The sequence below is a fragment of the Erythranthe guttata genome, chromosome 4, assembly GCF_056151865.1.
Source record: "Erythranthe guttata isolate IM_541 chromosome 4, IM_541, whole genome shotgun sequence".
Lineage (NCBI taxonomy): Eukaryota > Viridiplantae > Streptophyta > Magnoliopsida > Lamiales > Phrymaceae > Erythranthe > Erythranthe guttata.
Window position 1 is genome coordinate 7,694,213 of NC_142536.1, and position 22,724 is coordinate 7,716,936.

A 22,724-nucleotide genomic window follows, 5' to 3' on the forward strand; every position below is an offset into this window, starting at 1 on the left:
CTCAAATTAAATATGCAAAGATCATAGGCAGTCTAATGTATTTAACAAATTGTACTCGTCCCGATCTTGCATATGCCGTGAACAAATTAAGTCGATTCACGAGCAATCCAAGTGAAGATCATTGGAAAGCAATCACTAGAGTACTTAGATACTTAAAGAATACCATAAACCTTGGATTGCATTATACAAGATACCCAGCTGTGCTAGAAGGCTATAGTGACGCAAACTGGATATCGGATACGAACGACTCCAAATCCACAAGTGGATATGTATTTATGATTGGTGGGGGAGCTGTTTCATGGAAATCTTCTAAACAAACGTGTATAGCGAGATCCACAATGGAATCCGAATTCATAGCTTTAGATAAAAACGGTGAAGAAGCCTAGTGGCTTCGTAATTTCTTTGAAGATATTCCTTGTTGGTCAAAACCTGCGCCCGCAGTAATGATTCATTGTGATAATTTATCTGCGATAGCAAGGGCTCGAAACACAATGTACAATGGTAAGTCTAGACATATCCGTCGAAGACACAACACCATCAGGCAATTGATCTCTAATGGAATTATATCAGTTGACTTTACAAAGTCAAAAGATAATTTGGCCAATCCTTTGACGAAAGGAATCAATAGAGATCAAATGTGCAATGTTGTAATGGGAACGGGTCTAAAAAACCCACAAATAAAAGAAAATTCATGATGGTAACCCAACCTTGTAGATTGGAGATCCCAAAATCTTGGTTCAATGGGCAAACTAAGTTATGGAAATTCAAATTGTGCACTTGGAAAATTATTCATACCATTCCCTAAATCCAAGTGCTACCTGTCGAGTGTGGTAAGGGTAAGTCAAGTGACTTTTAATGATTCCGATGACCTTTTAAGGTGGAATATGACAGGGTATTCTTTTAGGAGATCACCTATGTAAGTGTGAATTATAGGGTCGCTTCGATGAAACACTTATGAATCCAAGAGTGGTCCAAGGCCGAAATGGACAAAACGTGAGAACAAAAGACGTTAGAAATGTTATTGTGTAAATGTTGCTGCCTTGGTTTACATAAAAAGTTGACTAGTTCAAGACATCACGTTCACTAAACAACAAGTAAATCCAACAACATCTTACTAAGGAAGGTTCAAAGCCATAAGCTACCTCTCCCGATGCAATAACAAATCGTTTGGACTTTAAGTGTCTGCATGCATTAATGATCTCATTCATGTGGGGGATTGTTGGAAAATGTGGAAAATATTGAAGTAAAATTCCGTGATCGTTTCAAGGAATAAATTATGGGAAACATAATCTACGCTTCGAGTAGATAATTGTAGTGTGTTTAAATGCTCAAATCCAATATGGGATGAATGAGAAATAAATACACAAAGTAAGTACTTCAATGAGCTAAAGTGAGCTCAAAGGGCTTGGTGGGAGGTGAAAAGTCACTTGTCCCGCATCACGAAAAGAGCATTAATGAGAACACTTTAAATAGTGTCAAATGGATAGCTAGAGGTATAATCAAGTGAGGGCTTAAGTACCAAGCCACACGCGCGCCGCCGCCCGCCTGGACCGAGACCGAGACCGTGCCCGAGGCCTTTGGCCTTTGGCCTTTGGACTTTGTTTGGTTTGGAGTTGGGTCCGTTTTGGGCCTAAAAGTAATTAAGTTTTTGGGCTTAATTAATTAATCTAGCATCATATCCGAACAGGTGGCAGTTTAAACACGAATTGGTGCAATGCCTTTTCAGCCCTTTTCATTTTCTAGAGTTGTGTCTTTTGGAACACAACTTTCTGAAAACTATAAATAGAGCCCTAGTTTTCCAGCAGTCTCACTCAATCATCCAAGCATTCATAAGCATATTTGTTGCATAATATCTTCCTTTCGTGTCAATAAAAGTCCAAAACGTCTTTTCGTTCGTTGTGTTCCAGCAGTTGTTGTGTTGCTCTGTTGGAACTGTAAGTCGTTGTATCTTGGGAGACAATTGCCGAAACCGAAGCACTATTACGGGGCAATTTTCTGTTAAGGAGAGAGAACAAAGTTCTTGCCTCGACTTTTCCCTGTTTCACAACTCTTTCTTCAAAAATTCCTATCTCGAAAACATTCTAAATAACAAGGAGTCCCTCAAAGCAAACTTAATTTGGACTAAATGACAAGTCAAAATCCAATCTTTTAATTAAATCCTTAGTTTGAAACAATATATGATATATATCCTTAATTTTTCGTTTATCCATATACTGCCCTTATACCCTAAATATTTTAACCTATATATTTAACGTTTCTTCTACCAGATTATTTATTTTTGTTCTTCTCTCTTTCTTTTTCTTCAACCCCCTCTCCTCCGTCTCTGTCTTTTTTTTTCTCCCTCTCTTCTTCTCTCTCTCTTTTTCTCTCCCTCTTTGTCTCTCGCTTTTTTTCTATCTTTCTCGACCGATCTCCACATAGTTATCCTTTTTTTTTATGCTCAGAGACGCGACGGTGGTGGCTGCGATTTTGAAGGTGGCGGCGGTGGATCTGAGAGAGACGACGGAGCGGGTAGCGGAGTGGCGGTGAACCTATTGTGGCGGTGGATCTGAAGGCGACGACAATGTCGGTAGCGGATGCGACATCGTTTTTGGGATGAGATGAATCCAGGTATGTGAGTTGAATGAACATGGTGGTGGCCGGTTATGTGGGGATGGTTATCGGAGGTGGTGGTTATGACGTTGGCGGCGATGGTGCCAGATCTAGGGTTTTCATAATGAATAAATGCGGCTATGTGGTGGCAGATCTAGGGTTTCATAGTGAATAAAGGCGGCCATGGTGGCTAGGGTTAGGTGGTTGCGAGAGCGGCGACTGCTAGTTAGGGTTTGGCGACGGCTGGGAGTTATTTTGCATTTAGGGTTTGGAACAGTAAACAATTGTAGACCATAGTACACTGTAGTACACCATAACCATAGTATATCATAGTACACCATAGTGTTTCATAGCCTACTACAATTTTGACAATAGATAAAATTAAAAAATGTAAATTGAATAAAAAAAAACGAAAAAACATTTTTTTTTATAATTTTCAATATTATGTACGAAATTTTTTTTTATGTTTTTTACAATGTTTTGAAAACCGGACCGGACCGGCTGGTCCGACCGGTTGAACCGCGAACCGGCCATCAAGCCGGTCCGGTTCGACGCATAAACCCAAAAATGCCAAAAACCCGGGTCGATTGTTGAAAACCGGAAATTTTTCGATCGAACCGCCCAAAACCGGTAAAACCCGTCACCAAAACCGGCTCCTTATAAAAACTAAAATGAGAGAGAGATAGACAGAAAACTTCATTTCTTCGTGTGGTTTGCTGAAAGATTGGCAATGTCACGGCTTGGGAAAGAGATAGAAGAAACAAAAAAACCAGAAAATAGATAATATTAACCAGGTGAAAGAGGATGAAGGAAAGTGGGATAATGCTAATAAGGTCTGCTGGAGGCGCAATATTAAGCCTAAAAAAAATTAGGGTTTGGGCTATGGGCTTTTTTAACTAGCAATTGTATTGAAGTTTTTTAGTAAATTATTTTACTATTATAAATTTAATTTGACTATTCAAACTTTACGTAAATAGTATATATAAGATTCAATTATGCATTTTTTTGGTTATAAAATTCATGCGTATATATTAATTTTATTTAAAAATTTTGATACATTATTTGAGTATTTGTATTTCTGTAAATTATACTTTTTATATTGTAAATGTTAATTCTATTTTTGCTTTATACTTTAAAGTTATTGTGAATGATTAGTGAGCTAAATAATAAATCATTAAATGCTTAAAAATGATATTTTATGATTAATACATATATATACCTTGTGTGCATATTTATCTCATTACCCCTTTAAAGTCATATAAATAATAAAAAAATGAAAAAACCCGGTCGGACCCCGGTCGAATCGGTCCAACCGTGACCCAGTTGCTTGTTCGGTTCAATGTCCGGTCCGGTTTTCAAAACATTGGTTTTTTATAATAGTGTAAAAATGATATAATTAGATTTTTATAATAATGAAAACAATACGACATGAAAAGAAAAAAAAAAAAAAACAGAGAAATATGTTTTACGTAAAAAAAATAATAAACAAATACTAGATGGAAAAATGAAAATGATAAATGCAGTTAAAATATTATTTGATGTATATTTCAATTTTTATTTGTCAATGGCATTTTTGGAATGAAATTTATAAAGGATGTGAAGCAAAGATTTAATTAAACTTGTCATTTAGTTCTAATAAGTTTTGTCACTAGAGACCTATATCTTAAGACTCCATTTTGTTAATACATGAATTTTTAAGCAATTCAAGATATTACACGTAATTTTTTGGAAAAAACCCTTAATTGATACTTCACGAATGAGAAAATCATTTTAAATTTCAAATTTTAACTACCAATGAGAAAATCACGAATGAGAAAATCATTTGATGAAGTTAGAAAAAGTCAGTCAAATTATACTTTTTAAAGTTGAAACAATTGAATTAAATATTGTTGCTTTAGAAGAAAGAAAATGATATGATTTATGATAAATATTATAAAAGAATTTGGAATATGGTCGGTTGACGTTTATACTTTATTGGAAACAGTTATTTCATCATTTTAAATGCTAAATATTGGTAGCAAACTACTCAAATTAAAATACAATAAATCATCTTCACATAGGTTCACGAATATTACATCGTTTTGAATATTAAAATAATCGAACTTATTTATTAATAATCTTTGTTTGGATTAAAATTAAGTTTTCCCAAATTTACAGATCCGAAAATCGATTTTTCTCTAATAATTTTTTTTTGCGATCCCCGAACCAAAAAAATAAGATAAAATACTAAAACCAAATTTCACCTTATGAGAAGAGAAAAAAAAAAAAAAAAAAAACATGAAAAACCAATAAATAACATCAATAAAAAAGGGAATTTATTAAATTAAAAAAAAAAACAGAGAATGTTGGAGCTATTAGTGCACGAACCGTAGGGAAAAAGAAACGGAACGAGCAAGCATATGATGCTCACTGTAATTTAGGCAACCAGTAAGCAGATTTCGCTACTCATCGATTGGTTAACGCTTCTTTATTACATACGATTGCCTTTTTTTTTTTCTTCACAATAACAAAAATCAATAGATAGAAACGATTATAAAGAAAAATTAACTGAATAATACACTCAATTTTTTTAGAATATATAAGAAGAAAATAATGTATTGCGTTTGCTCTGACGAGAAGAGAAATGAAGAGATGGGTACGGTTGAATAACTGTGTATATTATATAGGTCAGATTTGTGGAGACAAATGTAATGGAGCCCTAATTTGAAGCCCATTCTCAAGCTTGGACTATGACCCTTTTGGGCTTCTCCATTTTGTTAATTGATTATTTTTCTTCTTTTTTTTCAAGGGATTGGAATATATATATGATTTCAGTTATTTTTTTTTAAATGATTTTGAATATTTAATATTTTTTATATATTTTGTGAAATTTTTATGTTAAATATTCTCATAATTTATATGAAATTTATATTCAGTCATAATTTTATTTTTACATCAATATATATATATATATATATATATATATATATATATATATATATATATATATACTTGCTAAAAAATAAATAAGCATCACTTTATTTTCAGGTTATTCTTCTGAAATATTTCTTTTCCAATATATTTAGACATGATTTGACTGCTATAATATTTTATGTCTCCTTCGAAAAATATAAAACATTTCCAAACTAGAATTAGTTTTCCATTCATTTGTTTATAACATCTCCAAGCAAAGAGGGTTTATTATACACGCTACACTAGGTGAAATACATCGAGTGAAATACATATATACTCATATTGATGATCAACGGTAAAAAATCATTCGATGTAGTTTTCACCGAGTGTAGCATGAAAATAACCAACAAAGAGATATAAACTTGTATTTAACATATCATTTAAACGACCAACTATAAAAAAATCATGCTTCAACAAGGTAATTTAAATTCGATACACTATTGAAATCATAGTTTGGCTTCTCAAATTGGAGAAACCGCAATTAAAGTTAAACAATCAAGAAGAATTATATTAAAATTGAAAATATAATATAATATTTATCATTAATTTTAATTATATTTCAAAATTATTATTATGTTAATCATTTTTATAGTCAATAATACCATTAAAATTTAAGTTATTAGTTTTTGTATAAACTTTTTGTTTATTAAGACCATGAAAATATAGTTTTATAAATATGGAGTTTCAGATTTAAATTCAAAGTATAAATATGATGTATCAAAATATAATATTATGTAAAATGTAAAAAACTTTGTTGCAGTGAAATGTTAAAAGTGAGCCGGGGTTTTAAATACTGTTCACTTCTTAGGGTTTTAAATACTGTTCACTTCTTATATTATAGATATATATATGATCAATTATAAGTTTACCAATATAGATGGCCTTAAGAAGTTACTATTTGCTTGGCATGTTTAGTTATGTGCAAAAATTAAATGTAACAGATCGAAATTGACATCGTCAAAAAATTTAAGATTTTTCTTTCGAAACTACAAACCAATTCAAATTCCAAAAGAAGCAGAATCTAGTAATTCCAAAAGTTTCCAAAATTTTAGAATCTCAAAAACCCCTAAAATTATACAACTTAAAATTTTGGAATTTTTCGTATATTCCATAAAATTTCATAAAGTAAAAACACCGACTTTTATAAAAATCAATTGCATAAATTTTACCGGTGACTCATTGCAAAAAATTTTTTTATAAAAAAAGTCATCTATGATATCCACATCTATCACTGATAACCCGAAATATAGAAACACAACTTGAAATATAGAAAGAAATATACGAACTATCAAAATTTTGTATTAATTACCATACTTTCAAGGGGAAATTGGCTAGACACCCCTTATTCCACACTTATATAGGTAGAGATCCAAGTTGTTAGATGAATATAGGTATAGGTCCTTTAATCCAAAAAAATAATTTAAATTAATTGTATATAGACATAAACACCCTTAATTAATATTTATATGAAAATAATTAATTATAGCAAATAAGGAAACAAATCCCACATATCACTCATTTTCTTATCACTCTCCCCCCCCCCCCTCTCCCCCATCTCACGTAAATCACTCTCCACTCTTTCTCTTTCTCAATATCTATTTGTTATTACTTATTCTTATAATTTTTATTTGCATTTTCTAATTAATTGTGCTTCATCAAACAAAATAATTTGAACGCATATTTAACGTCACAAAGTCGTAGTATTTACTTGTTACATTTTTTGGTAGGATTTCATACACTTATTTTCATAATTTTTCGACATTATTTTTTATCCACCAAGTTTATATCTTTTGAAGTTATGACAGCAAATTGCAACAATCAAGCGAAAAATACAAAAGAAAGGACAAACAAACTGCAATTTGCAAAAAAAAAAAATAGCATAACAAAGAGAATATGAAAACAAACTAAGTTATGTTTAAAATGTTATTCTACAAATGCCTTTACACAACAATAATACGGAACTAATGATCCTACAATGTTCTCTACGAAAGTCGTCGTTTTTTCAGGGCTTCGTTTGCAGTCTGATTTGCTCTTGTTTTTGCCTTTCGGGGAGACATTGAGGAGTCCTGTAATTTTTCGTCCCTTTTTTTGACGTAATTGTTTGAGCAGGCACAAAAAAAATATCAATAAGATTTTCGATTGCAAAAATAAACATGAAATAGCAAATTACAAACAATAAATGCAATTGTAAACAATAACTTCAAAAGTAACAAGAAATTACAAACAATGAATATCAAACACGAAATTGCAAACAAGAGACTTGTAATTGCAAACAAAAACTGCTAACAAGAATATGTTGGTTCAACTATAAACAAACAGCAAACTTCAAACTGCAAACCAAATGAATAACAATAAATAGCAGACCTCGAGAACAACAAAACGGAGACTGTCATACGAATAACTAATAAACGTAAATACAAATGTTCAATAATGCACAATGTAATGCAAATTTCATACGATACAATATAAATAACGATAATTGTCAACAAGCAACTGCAAAAAAAAATTAAAAAATACAAACAACAATATAAAAAGTACGGTTAATAAATGTACAAAATTTGTAAATCGAAACCTTTGGAATGTGTGGATAATAAACGAGATTGATACTCATGTATCAGCAAAAAAAATTCTTGAGATAAAAAAAAATCTATAACATCTATTATTAAATCATCATTAAAGCATCTAAAAACAAATGAGAGAAATGCAAAAAAGGTAATTACATACCCAGACTTTTACTTTTCTGCATAATATCCATAACATTAATTTGTTGCTTACCGAGACTCGTACGTGTCTAAATCATTATTTGCGGGAGGAGTGAAAATCGCAAACACTAAACAAAGATGGAATGAAAAAATCCCAAAATAGCAAGCGGTGTCTCCAAAATAGCAAACGAAGAACGAGCAAGTAATTACCACATCACAAACAGCAAACGGAATTTGAAGATTTCAAAACAACCCGAAGGCCCTTGCTCAAACAACAAACCCTAAACACCAGCCGTTGTTTCCGAACAACAAGCAATTTGTAAACAGCAAACGAAACGAAACGAAGGCAAATAGGGGAACAACAAATCGAACGAAGACAAAATGCAAACGACCTGGTAAAACTGCAAACGACCTGGTAAAATTGCAAACGATCGAACACCCAAACCTATGGAAGGATTCAAAATTTGTGGAGAGATCTTCGCTTTGAAGGAACATGGAAGAAATAGATTTCCGGATGTTTGCAATTCTAATTTTCGGATTTGCAGTATAATAGGGAGAAAAATAGGGGATTTGATTTTGAAGATTTATTTTACCGTATGTTGATAGGGATATTGATAGGGGTACTTTTGACAAATTATAAATAAAAAATTTGCTGGAAATTAGAGTTTATTAGATGGATTTTAACACATATATTCTCTTATAGAAGGACCTATAGCAAATTGCCCCCTTTCAAAGCTTGAAATAGCAAAATACATTAGACTTATAATTAAGTGAAATTTTGCTAGACACCCATAATTTTGGACTTATATCATTATATGGATGGAGATTTTAGTTGCTAGATGAATATAAGCATATGTTCTTTGACAAAAAAAAAATACTAGAAACAAAATAAAAGAATGGGTTACAAAAACACCCATGTACTATATGGACTTTGTATCATATACCCCCATGTACTACACATAAATACAAAAACCTCCCTCACATTACATTTTTGCCAAAATACGACAGAAATACCCCCACTCAAGCATATATATATATATATATATATATATATATATATATATATATATATATATATATATATATATATATATATATATATAGCGTTCGTCTAAAAAAATTTTGAGCCATTTTCCACTATATATTTGTTTTTACCATTTTCTGTCAATTTTACGTGAGAAATTTTGGTATTTATATTTTTTTCTCCAAAACAGCTAATTGCTTGGATTTTTTAATTTTTTAAATAAGACTTTTTATTTTTGTCATTTTGAGTTTCTTCATTTTTTTTTTCTTAAATGTCTTCCGATAGTTCAAATATCCTAAGATTATTATTGTTGAGAATTTGAAACACAGGAAGACATTTATGAAAAAATGAAGAAATTCAAAAAGAAAAAAAATAAAAGGTTTTATTCAGAAAATTTAAAAAAAAAAATCTAAGTAATTAAATGTTTTGAAGAAAAATATAAAAAAATTCCAAGTAAAATTAACCGAAAATGTTAAAAAATATAGTGGAAAATGGCTCGAACAAACCCTTATATTTATAGGCTTAGCAAGGGTATTTTCGTCACATTTTAGAAAAACATATAACATCAGGGGTGTTTTTGTATTTAACACTAAAAGAATTAGTATATAGACATAAACATCCTCAATTAATAAGAAAACACATCTCATATATTACTCATTCTCTCTCTCCAATCTCACGTTTCTCTCATCATATATTTAATCTCCATCTCTCTTTATCTCTCTCTCTCTCTCTCTCTCTCTCTCTCTCTCTCTCTCTCTCTCTCTCTCTCTATGTTTTTTTTTTCTTTTTCTTTGTTTTTTTATGAAGAAATATTATAGAGTAGGAAAAAAAAAGATTTTTTTAGATTATGATATAATATCTTGATGAAATAATTAAAGAGGACAACAAATATCCCATCCCTTCTCCCAATTATTTTTTTCCAGCCAAAATGAGTTTGTAAATTAAATAGTATATTTTTTAGGAATTAATTTAATTTTGTAGTTAATATTTTGAAGATGGTGTTTTGAGAATTTGTTTTGATAGAGAGATGTTTGTGTGATTTATTTTGATTAGACTAATTGTGTTTTTGCCACAATAAATATTATTAATTTATTAAAATTTGGAGATTTTGACTTGAATCTGCAGACATAAATTATAATATAGATGGGCATATAGCAAATTGCCCCTATAATTAACTTTTCACTAAGTAAAACATGTAATATAAATATCGTTACAAAATAAATTAGAAATTTATAATTGTTTGGGTAGTTAAAATCAAATCGAAAATCCGAAATTCTAAAAACAATATATTTCTAATTTCAATCCAAAAACATTCGGGAAAAATAGAAATCGCCAAAAAAAGTGTTCCAAATTTTAGAAGTTCCAGACTGAAATTGGTGCGAATGGGAAATATTCAGGAAAAATGGAAATCGAAAAAAAAAATGTGATATAATTTTCCAATGTTCCAAATTCGAAAACTCGTTTTGCATTAATTTTTTAAATTAAAAAAAAAATTGGAATTCAAATTGAAAGCCATTTTCACTTCAATCGTAGTTGGAAAATTTCCAAAAAGGCTAATTATCCGCTTCATCCGATTTCTTGCCCTAAAAATATTAAGAGAATGAGGGGTAAAAAGATTGCAAGATCCACGTTTGGGGGCAACAATTTTGATGTAGTATAATCCTTTCACAATCCTTCGAAGCTGGTTTATATTTACGTGTTGTATAACAACTAATATGTACATCGTAAGATTCTTTACAAATGGAACAAATGGAATGAGCACAAAACAGATGAAAATGTTTCATTTACAACAGGAACATGAAACCAAATGTGATGCCAGGAAATATCCCAGACCAAAAGAATGAAAACCAAATTAAAAGCAAATGAATAAAGGGCTAAAGCAAGTTCCTGCTCCGATCACGACTCAGATTTAGATAAGAAGCGACGACGAGTAACCTGAGCATTAATTGCTTTAAGCAAGGCCATAGAGCTGAATTGACTATCACTCAAGAACTACTTTAAGCTTTGATGATGCTAGAGTTACATCGGCTATCTGAAGTATATTACCTGCAAAAACAAAGATGATTTCTTCACTAAATTTATAATTTGAACTTAAGAACAAAGATGATTTGGACATGTTTTTTTCAGACAATTCACTTAATATCGGAGGAATACTCAGATAATTGACTTAATATTAATGTTTTTTCAGACAGAAAAGCATCACGGAGTACGAAAATATATTAATAACGGAACCTTCACATACATCAAGAGGCAAACAAATCTCCAATACCCATGCATTACAATAACAAAAGCTTATGCGCAACCCTCACTAATCTCAATACAGTTAGCACAAGCTCATGCCGTAAAAGAGCTAACCTGACTCATCACATGCATCCACACGTAGAATCTACAACATTTGTTCGCAGCTCCCTTGCATTGATAGTCCCCTTCATATATAGAACAGGGAAAAGTAGTATTAATAACAAGTTTGAATATATTTCAATAATCTTGATATTTACACAAGCTACGTAACAAGAAAAACTTCATCAAGTTGGAAATAACGGCACATGCAATAAACGTATGCTCATTTCCACGTTTACAAGCTTCATAGAATAGAATCATGCCATACAGTATATGAAAGCAGTGGAAGCAATATTAAAAACAAAAGGACAAAACTCCCACACAATAAACATTATATTTATGCATATCAGTTTGAAATAATTCGATAAGCAAAAGTTCACCTTTCATTATATCCTGGTCTGAAAATTGCAGCACACATACTGACTAGACATTCACTAACCCAACCATAAGCCACGCTGGAATTGAAATAACTCTCAATAACATCATCTTTCATTCAATTGATTAATTGAACTCTGTAACTTAATAGTGGGGTTAGCTGTGTCACTCTATTGTAGCTGCACGGGTTTTTACATCACCAACCGATTTCATGTCCTCCATGCACTATATCACTTCTGCAGGTCTCCCACATGGTCACTGGACTTTTTCGACGAGTCAGTGTCGCCATGCACATCATCCTCTTCAGGTAAAGAAATCATTTTTTTTCTTGGTTTCCTGCTGCGTTTTGTCTTTTCCAACAAATCAGTTTTGCCCTTAATAGATCTTAAAGATTCACCATCGTGCACATCATCGTCGAAACTGCTGCTGCAAGCAAGGGTAGAGGTTTCCACCTCTCTACGGCTGATGCTAGCAAAATTTCCTTCAGTGCAAGGACTTGACATGTATGTCCCATTTTGCTTCAACAAAATAATTTTATCGGGATACGCATCTCCTGCATCGTCGCGGTAAGGTGCTAAAAAGAAGGCACTGCCACTCTGTTCAGATGAATTGTCAATAACTGATTGATCAACACGAGTTATCGCAGTGCCAAATTCCACGGAATCATCGTCACTACAGCTTGTACTGCTATCTGAAGATGCCACTGAGAAAGATTCCGCAGATAACTGCAGAAGTTCTTCTTCTAAGTTATGGCGTCGATGCAAAATATCTTCTTGGTAATGAGGCGGAGATCCTAGGCAAGCTGACGATGAATGGGAGCCACTAATATCATTTATCGAAGTCGAAGGGGAAATTACGTTTTTGGTATGCATGTCATCCCCCTCTCTAGGAACTGCAAGGGCGTTAGAGCGCAAATTCCCAGCAAATGCAGACGCACTCCCTTCATTATTTGAGAATCTCACATCTTCCTGATTCACATTAGAATTTCTCAAGAGAAGACTATCCCCTGTACCATGGCCCATGAAAAATCTTGAAGCTGATTCACTAAGTTGATCGAAATATTGTTTGGCACTGACAACAGTAGATGTATCTGCAAAGGAGGTTCCAGATTCTAGAATGGCTGTGCTACTCTCGTCTTCAGACAGCTGATAAGAGTCAGAGATATATCTCGAGGTCTCAGCAAGGTCCTCATCTTTTATCTCGCTCTTCGGATGCATCTCTTTGTTATTAGGTGAGATGGCACTCCTAAATTTATTATTACCACCAACACCATTTTCAGATGATTGACTCATCCACTCTTTAAATTCCTGCAGCCACATGACAGAATGATCTTTCTTCATATATTCAATTCTTTTCATCAAATCTTCTATTTCAGCTTCTTCAACAGCATTGGCATCCTCATCTTTGCTTTGAATTTCATTTTCACACGACAGTGAGTCTTGGTCAGAACCTATACATGCACTTTGCTCGTCATTCTCAATACATGCAAGACGAGAGATTCGCTTCTGCAAAACATTAGACAAGAGGTATATTGTTATTAAACTCTCAATTCAGTAAATGGTTCAAAAATCATATCCCCCACGAAGATAAGTGGGTGTCACCCTCAAATGGTTTCGTACCCTTTTTGAATTTATACTTCCTTCTACATCAGCATCATCTAGGACAGGTGAATAGAATCCAAAGCTAGCAGGCTTTTCGTGACGGCTTGAAATTATGATTGAACGCTTCCAGAACTCACATGAGGAGATTTTCTTGTCATCCAGTTTAAGCTACACCACATGAAAATTTAACATTATTCATATCCGATACAAGTGTATAACTAGTTAAAAGTTAGAATTACTCTTAAAAATCTGATTAAACTATATATATATATATATATATATATATATATATATATATATATATATATATATATATATATAAGTGAAAGTAGTTAATTAACAATATCTTACTTGGTCTGGATGCGTAAAAAAACTAAAAACTTGGGCTCTGAACCATCTTGCATAGCAAAGAGGATTTCCTTCCAACCACAAGTTCTGAAGATATGGAAGGCCAGCAAGGATCTCTATCTCGTAGAAGTTTGAAATAATATTGTAGCAAATATCAAGCCCTTGTAGTGACTTCAAATGTTCAATGCCATGCAATGAAGTTAAAGCATTGTTCCTCAACACAAGCTTAACAATCTTACACGAGACCTGCACAAACCATGATTAAAATGGGGCTGAGTCATATTCCCTGCAAAGAAATATAAACGACTACTGATGGGGACAATATTTATAAGTTAGCACTTGGTTGTGCTTATAGCATGTCAAATTGACTGAGGAAGGATTTGAATCAGATTAAGAGGCTACTTTATTTATCTTGTATATTCATTTCTTGTACTATCTTTAAGGCCAATATATGAGCATCTTTGCAAAATTGTGGCAAATAAGCAATTCAATTTGTAGCCAATGTGAGAGGTAAGTAACTTACAGCATCTAACAGGAATACAGTGAGAAAATTCATGAGGAGAAATAGAGGACTCAAGACGGGTGATGGTTAATACAATCAAGAAGTCATTTGAAGAAAGACAAAAAAACGACCCCTCTAACGATAGTAGTGCATAAAGAGGGAAAGCTCCAAATACAAAAAACCCACCCTTGACACCTCATGCAACGGCTTCCAGAAATCCATACAAACGAAGATAACCTTTACAGAAAACTTTGATCAAACGATTTTTTGTAAGATCTATGTAGTTGCAAAGAAATTGATCAACTGAAACTGTCCAGAGAAAATATACTTTTTGTATTTTTGTTTAGCACAATAAAGATATGTTTTGAAAATGAAGCCATATTTGTTGGAAAGAAGGTACATGCTTTTAAAATTAAAGTGTAGACTACGAAAATACTTTTTATTATCTGAAAGTATTGTAGAAATGGTGCCAAGAAAAGGTCAAAAGGAGCATATTTTAATTTAGTGTTGGAAATGCTAAAACATTATGAAAATTTTGAAACCAGACATGCTCAAGACTTCTACACTCCAAACTTATTATACAAGAAATCTTAGTGTGTCAGGGACCTGATTTGACTTAGTCTTTGAAACCTCAGTAAAACAACCTATGGCCAGTGTAAATTAGTTCGTAGCAGATCCTAACCAACGAATCTTAATGTTGAAAGAGAGAATTTTCACTGAAGCATACACGACTATAATATACATTACGGAAGATTCTATACTTAACTGACTGTTATTTAAGCATCTTCTTACAGCTGCAATCAATTTTTGAATTTTGATTAAGCTGTTTATAATTAGAATGTATATATTTATAGAATTAAAACATAGAAATTATTATACACCTTAAATATGTCTATACAAACTTGATTATCAGAACCTCCACTGAATGCACAACATCGGTTGAATACATTCAATTCAGCTATAAGTATCTCTTATCGCTTTAAATTCAATTTCAAGAAATTACCTGACTGAATGATGCAATACTTCTCAGGTTATTAAATCCCAAATCCACGTGCTTCAATTTGGTGCACTTCTTGAGATTATCCACCTTTGCAAACTTGTTCCTACTCAAATCAAGGGCTTCAACCACAGGAAGAAGCTGCAAAGACTCATCCATAAGAAGCAGGCTGTTACACGCACACGAAACAAAAGACAACCGGTTCCACTGCGGTGAATCCTTAATATCCGCGATTCTGCTCGCAAATACATGCCGCAGTGCATCCTGAGGCAATTTCGATGAGAAAAAATACCAAAGTTTCAATATATAACAATATCAAATATAAGTACTAAATGCAATCAAAGTCCCTTTACGATAATTTCAGGTTTTCAACCCAATTTGAATCGATCAAAGCACAATTAAAACCAAATTCTTCGATAACTAGGAATTAAACCCAAGCTTATCAACACTGCAAGCAAAATTCGAATCCAATTAAAAGGAAGATTAGAACTCACGGTTGAATTATGACAAATCAATTTCTCAAGCGTGAACCTTAACTCAAGCAACCCCTTAGCTGCCGATGTGGACAAATCACATCCGCGGAGTTCCAGCACCTTCAACCTCGCAAACGGAAGCAAGTACAGCGGCGTTGGATCCCGCCGCAGAGGCGGCAAAACCGAAACCACCTTCAACGACGGAAGAAGGCGGAGTATTCTCCGTAACTGCTCGAGTGCTCGGTGATCACCCAAATCAGAAACATAAGCCCGCAAATAATCAACCGGAGCCCCGGCCAACAAGCTCTCCACCTCCGCCAACGCTTCCAGCCTGGATTGCACGTACCGCAAACCCACCGGATTCAATTTCAGCACCAGAGTCCCTTCAATTAACCTCTCCGCCTGATTCTCCACGAATTTTACGAGTGATTCGAGATACCTATCGCCCGTGATTATAGCCATAGCGGTAGGAAACTAGGGTTAGGGGAGTTTTGTGAATCGTTAATTGGGGTTTGAGAAGGGGGGTTTGGGCGGAATTGAGCGGAGGAGAGAGGAATCCATGGCTAGTGTGTGTTGTGTGTGAAAATGTGGAGTTTCATGATTGATTTGATTACGGGGGGGTGGGGTGGGGTGGGGTGGGGTGGGGGAGGGTAGGGTAGTTAATTATTGGAGTTTAGAGTAGACTAATATAAAGGTTGGAGGACACGTGGCGAAACTGCCCTATTTGTGGGGTAAGGGCGCGTTTGGGTGTGCCGGTAAATATACCGAGTCGGGATCAGAAGAAATTATTATTAAAGTTATGTTATTAATTTGTTGAGGTTCTATTCAAACATAGCTCAAAATAGGGGTTATATGCCAAACACCCTTTATTGAGGTTTTAATTCTTGATAAATCCGTTATTTATAAATGATATTTGAAGATAAATTCAATGTGGGATTTTAATTCTTGATAAATCCGTTATTTATAAATGATATTTGAAGATAAATTCAATGGGCCTGAAAAACCATATATGCCCCCACTAATTATTAATTAGTATAATTATTTAATTTAATAAAAATTATACCCATAATCTGCACCCAAATCTTCTCCAAAAAGTATTCCCCTCGCCAATTCATTTTTTTTCCTTTTCTTTTTTATTTTGTTTAATGGTTTTTTTTATTTCGATTTAAAAGAAAATTTTGTAATTATTTTTTTTCGGTTTTTTATTTTAAATTATTTTTTTCTTATTTATATTTTTCATATTTTTTATTTTAATTTAAAAAAATGGTTTTATTTTTATTTTCGTTTTTCATGGTTTTTATTTTTTTTTCTTAATTTCGAAATTTTTAAAAAATGGTTTTTTTTTAATGTTTTTTCCAGTTTTTTTTTAAATAAAAACCACTCTATATAAATATGAAAACCATTCTGTATAAACAGCTATATAAACATGAAAACCACTATGTATAACAACTATATAACATGAAAATCACAATGTATAACAACGATATAAACTTTAAAACCACTATGTATAACAACTATGTAACATTAAAACCACTCTGTATATAGAGTTGTATAAAAATCTATACAAAAAATATTAAAAACCACTATAATTTTTGTACAGTTTTTTATAGTGGTTTATGTAAAATATTAAAAACCACTATAAACATCTGTAAATAATTATTGAAAACCACTATAAAATTCTGTAAATAATTATTAAAAAACCACTCCACCTTTTGCTCTGAGGCTAACGCAGACTTGAAACCTCGTATTGCTCAATCGATCCAACGCAACCCTTTGCGAAAACTTTCGTAATCCCACGGACACGATTGTGATTGGCCAAGAGCTTCGTGCAGAAACGGTACTAATGATTTCACTCTCCCAACAAAGGGGCAAACCGAGAACCGGAGAATCTGAGACCGCGTGGCGGCGTCCTTGACCTGCACATAAGCCGTCTCCGCCGCATCGATGGGGGAGGATATTTTGCCACGACGAGGAGTGACCGCCGATTTTCTACAACAGAAACACCATACACCACCAATTAACACGAGCAGCCTTAAACGCATACCGATTCGAATTATAATCCATCGAACATTTGATCCTAAGTAGGAAAAGCAGAGTGATCCTACACAACTAATTAGCACTGAACTAATTAAATACTCTTAATCATCAAGATTAAAAATTAGATCGCTGCTTAAGTAAAACAGTTAAAACATTATGAAAACTCAATAAACAATCTTCAATCTTTAACATTTATCACTCAAATTAAAAATTAATTAAAAATTGTCTAGTTTCCCAAAATCTTCACTAACCAAACGATTCGAAACTCACCTGACGGATGATTACACAAATCAACGAGCACGCAATTGGCCAACGATTTCGTTTGCTGCAATTCAAACCATGTCGATAATTTGGGTCTGACCCAGACCATCGGGTCGGATCGACGTGAAATTCGAAAAGTAGAGCATCACAGAGGGAAATCGACCCGACCCGTTTCGGCCCGGAAGCTCGCCGCCACTCTCTCGGAGATGAACGAACTTCGCCAGAAATGAGCGAGGTTGATTCGGAGATGATGAATCGGCGGCTGCAGCAGAAGCAGAAGGAGGAGGAGGGCGGAGATGGTGTGTTCGTTCGGTGGGGCGGCGAGGGTGTGGGCGTGAGTTCAGAGATATGGAGAGAAGGGAGAGAGAGAGAGAAGATAAATGAATGAGACGGCTACAAGATAGAGAGTTGTGGTTAGGTTAAAGAAATTGAGAAAGGGTAAAATAGGTTATTAATAATATAATTTACCTAATAAAATACAATTGGATTTATCTTAAAAATGGAGAAAAAAAAAAGATCTAGTGTAATAATACAAAGCATATATATATATATATATATGTATATATATATATATATATATATATATATATATATATATATATATATATATATATATATATATATATATATATATATATATATATATATATATATTCAGTTCATCAATATTGCACATTGAACCCATATTTGAACAAATATATCATCAACTCCGTTTTCATATTTAAAAAAAAAATACTTTTTTTAGAAAATATTTTTTTTGGATATATTTTCCGGCTAGATTCCGGCGTTAACCTTTTTTTTCTGAAATTCTTTTTCCGATCGATGACTTTTTTTTATTTTGAAATTTTTTTTCTCTCTCTAAATTACCGGGTTAACAAAAAAATTATTGTCCGAGACAGTAATATTGAATGCAAAAGCAGTAATATTATTAATATTACTGTTCCAAAGATTAATATTACTAATATTACTGTTCCAAAAAGTAATTTACTACTTGTGACAGTAATATTACGATCAGAGACAACAATATTGCAGGCCAAGAAGATGAAATTGATTAATGAGACAATAATATTATAGGTAAGACAGTAATATTAATGAAACTATAAATATTTAAAAGAAAAATTCAAACAAAAAATCAATATCTCATAGCGGCAGTCATTGGCTGACCTGTTGGGAAAAAAAATAAGAAAAAAAAAGTTCAAAAAAAAGAAGAAAAAAAGTAAACACCGAAGACCGGCGGCGGACCTGTAGTGAAAAAAATTCAGAAGAAAAAATGTTTTCAAAATAAAAAAGTCAACAGAGTCTTTGGTTACGGGTACGACGGTCAAAATTGAGGACAAAATTGGAATAAGGGTTAAAATTGGTGAAATTGAGGCGTAAATCATAAAATTAGAATTGAATTATAGGGTTTCGAGGGGTTGTTGGTGATTTTGGTATATATAAAAGAATTTTCCTTATTTGCATATAAGTTTGAATGAGATTAATATATTTGCAAAAAAAAAAATTGGATATCCATTTTCTAATTAAGTATCTTTATTATAGACCTATTCGCCATGTGCCCAAGATTATATAATCAATGTTTGGAACCGATTTGAGGTTTATTTTCATTCCCCTTTGAGAAAAAGATTTTGGAAGAATTTTTTAGAATAAATAATTTTTTTTATATATATATATATTTTCATGTGGTTTTTGTGCATAAGCCCCTGACTAACCATTTTTATTATTCTAGGTTCAGGAGTTATATCTCTTTCGCAAATAAGCCCATCTCTTTAATATGTATTATAAACAAAAGAGAAATTCATATATATAATAAATTATCATCAATTCTTTACACCCAATTCTTAATTGTAACCTTATTCAATCAATTTTGACAAAAAAAAAAAAAAAAAAAAATCCAATTTTGACCCTTTTTTTTTTCTGAAATTATTTTTTTGCCGCCGGTTTCCGTCGTTCATTTTTTTATTGTTTTTTTACCCCAGCCGCTAAACGTTGACCGTAATTGTACTGTCATTTATAATAATTATACTGTCACTGATAGTACATTAACGTAATTGTACTGTCATTGACAATCTGTCATTGACAGTGCATTAACGTAATTATACTATCGTTGACAGTACACTTATGTAATTGTACTGTCGTTGACAGTACAATTACAGACAACGACAATATTATTATTTTTTTGTTTGATTTTTTGACAAGGCAACGTAATTATATTACTGTCGTTGACGGAAAAATAACTGTAAACACAATAATATTAATGTCAACCACATCAATATTTTTTTTTGGATTTTTGGTTTTGTTTGAATTGTTGGCGGATTAACGTAATAATATCACTGTCTATTATTGTAATATTACTGTAAACACAATAATATTGTTGTGGTTGACGGTAATACTACTGTTACAGTAATATTACTGTGGATGACAGTTATATTACTGTCAACCACATCAATATTAATTACTTTGGTTTTTTATTATGTTTACCTTTGTTGAACGTTCAACATATTAATATTACTCTATTTACACAATAATAATGACTTTTGTTATGCTAATATTATTGTGCTAGAGATTAATATAACAAATATTACTGTGTTAAACTGTAGTACAGTTAATATTACTGTGTTTAACAGTAATATAGTTAATATTAATGTCAACCACAGCAATATTGTTGTTTAAACGGGGCAAAAAGATGTGAAAAGAAAAAAAAATTTAAAAAGATAGAAGAAAAAAAAAATTAAAAAACCAACGCCGGAAATTGGCAGAAAAGTCAGGAAAAAGAATAAAAAGTTCACTCCGAAGAACCGCGGTCAACGGCGGCGATGGGCAAAATTGTACTTAAAATTGTATTTTGGGTCAAAATTGAATAATTTGTGACATTTGGGGTGAAATTGAGGTTAAATTAAAGTAAATAATAAAATTGGAGCATATTAAAATTTGAGGAACCTCCGGACTATGTGTGAATTTTTTTTATAAAATAGTTCTTTTATCTGAACCTCTTTTTGAATAAGTACCAATTAATGGACTTATTAGTAATGTACCATAATTTTATAGGAAACTAAAAACACGGCATTTAGATATTAGAGAAAATGTATTTTAGTAGAACTTGAAATACAAATTTTTTTTTCTTATTTTTTAATGAGAATTACTTAATATACTTTGGCACTCAATATGTTTAAAGGACGCTAAAATTTAATTGTTGTTGTAATATATCCTTGTAGACTGTTAAGTGTATATTTTTACACTTTATCGTAACTTTTTATTTGAGCTTTTGGTGTGTTTTAACGATAATTGGTGCTTAAAAAGTTGATTTATTGTATTTTAGGTACAAATTGAAGAATTGGAAAAGTATGGGGTCAAAACTGCAATTTTGGTGAAAATATGGGTCAAAAGTGAAAATATCAAAATTCTGAAGATTTAAAGCTGAGACCCCCGTCCCAGTTTTAGTTCAAATTGTGAGACCCCCGTCCGAGACTCCGAAGTTGCGCAGTAAAGGAATTTTAATTGCACAAGGAAACTGCCTTCTTCCCCAAGTTCTTCACCCTATATAAGACCAAACCAAGCACACAATTAGGGATTTTTTTACGCAATTTGGAGAGCAACAAAGCAATAACGAAGACGAAGAATTCGAAGACTCTAAGCATAGATTTATCGTTTATGACTTATTTTATTTGTGTTTTTTCTTTAATCATGAGTAGCTAAATTTCTTATTTCTAGGATTTTATTTGGAACCCTATGTAGGATTTATGAACCCTTTTCTATGATTTTATGCAAGTTTTAATTTCGGATTATTTCTTCTACTTGTTTTATTAAGTTCATGAAACTGGTCACTTTATGCGCTTTTATGTTATTGTTAATCGCATGAATCGGAAGATCGGGTTAATAATTAGAACTGTGGTAGAAGAGCCTTTGTGGTATTAACATAGGAATATAGTTAATCTCTTAGGTAGCCATTATTGAGATTTGTGCTTAATGCTGTGTTCTAGAATTAATTGCATAGGAATATAGTAATTGAATCTAGAATATTAGAATTGTAATACACGCGGAAGCGGGTTATGATTATTTTAGCATCTCAGGTTAATAATCCGGGTTAATTGCTTGCATAATTGAAGGTGGGAGAATAATAATCACATAGGGGGAAGAATAAAATCCTAGGCTCGTTTACTCTGATAAATCTTCGTGTTTAATTTGCTTTCTTGCTTTGTCGTTTTAATTTGCTTTTTAATTTATTTTAGTTAATTCTCTCTAAAGTCGACTGTGTAGGGTGGGCTTGATAATAATTGGTAGAATTTAGCGTCTAGGATTAGATAATTAAATATTCCCTGTGGGTTCGATATCCGGACTTAATTGTCCACTATATTACTTGTACGATACGTGCACTTGCGTGTAGGTTTTCGGCCAACAAGTTTTTGGCGCCGTTTCCGGGGACTATTTTAATTATTTATTTTATTCTAGCTCTAGATTTGAACAAATTTCACGATTCACCCATTTAATTTTTGTTTTATTTTTTTTAGGTACTGTGTATGCGT

General features: G+C 32.4%; 1 protein-coding gene across 3 annotated transcripts; it reads right to left on the reverse strand.

Moving 5' to 3' along the window:
• Positions 1–10,914: 10,914 nt before the first annotated feature.
• Positions 10,915–16,563, reverse strand: LOC105954723 (uncharacterized). 3 transcript variants are annotated; one of them, XM_088816764.1, is made up of 7 exons: positions 15,928–16,563; positions 15,440–15,697; positions 13,938–14,180; positions 13,605–13,754; positions 11,991–13,490; positions 11,580–11,696; positions 10,915–11,316 (listed from the first exon to the last, which is right to left on the reverse strand). In XM_088816764.1, exons 1-5 carry the CDS (start codon positions 16,366–16,368, stop codon positions 12,216–12,218), a joined length of 2,367 nt encoding a protein of 788 aa, XP_088672890.1. In that variant the 5' UTR covers positions 16,369–16,563; the 3' UTR covers positions 10,915–11,316; positions 11,580–11,696; positions 11,991–12,215. The 3 variants fall into 3 exon arrangements, with proteins under 3 accessions (XP_088672890.1, XP_088672889.1, XP_012833855.2); XM_088816763.1 differs by having other exon boundaries at positions 10,915–11,302; positions 11,551–11,696; XM_012978401.2 differs by having other exon boundaries at positions 11,626–11,696; positions 15,928–16,558.
• Positions 16,564–22,724: the final 6,161 nt, after the last annotated feature.

What these genes read in the sequence shown, in the direction of transcription:
- LOC105954723 (XM_088816764.1), bottom strand. Translation starts at nt 16,368, where the DNA reads ATGGCTATAATCACGGGCGATAGGTATCTCGAATCACTCGTAAAATTC. An exon ending in TGATTTGTCATAATTCAACC is followed by an intron (nt 15,698 to 15,927) that starts GTGAGTTCTAAT and finishes AAATTGCCTCAG; the next exon opens with GATGCACTGCGGCATGTATT. An exon ending in GTATTGCATCATTCAGTCAG is followed by an intron (nt 14,181 to 15,439) that starts GTAATTTCTTGA and finishes TGGTTTGTGCAG; the next exon opens with GTCTCGTGTAAGATTGTTAA.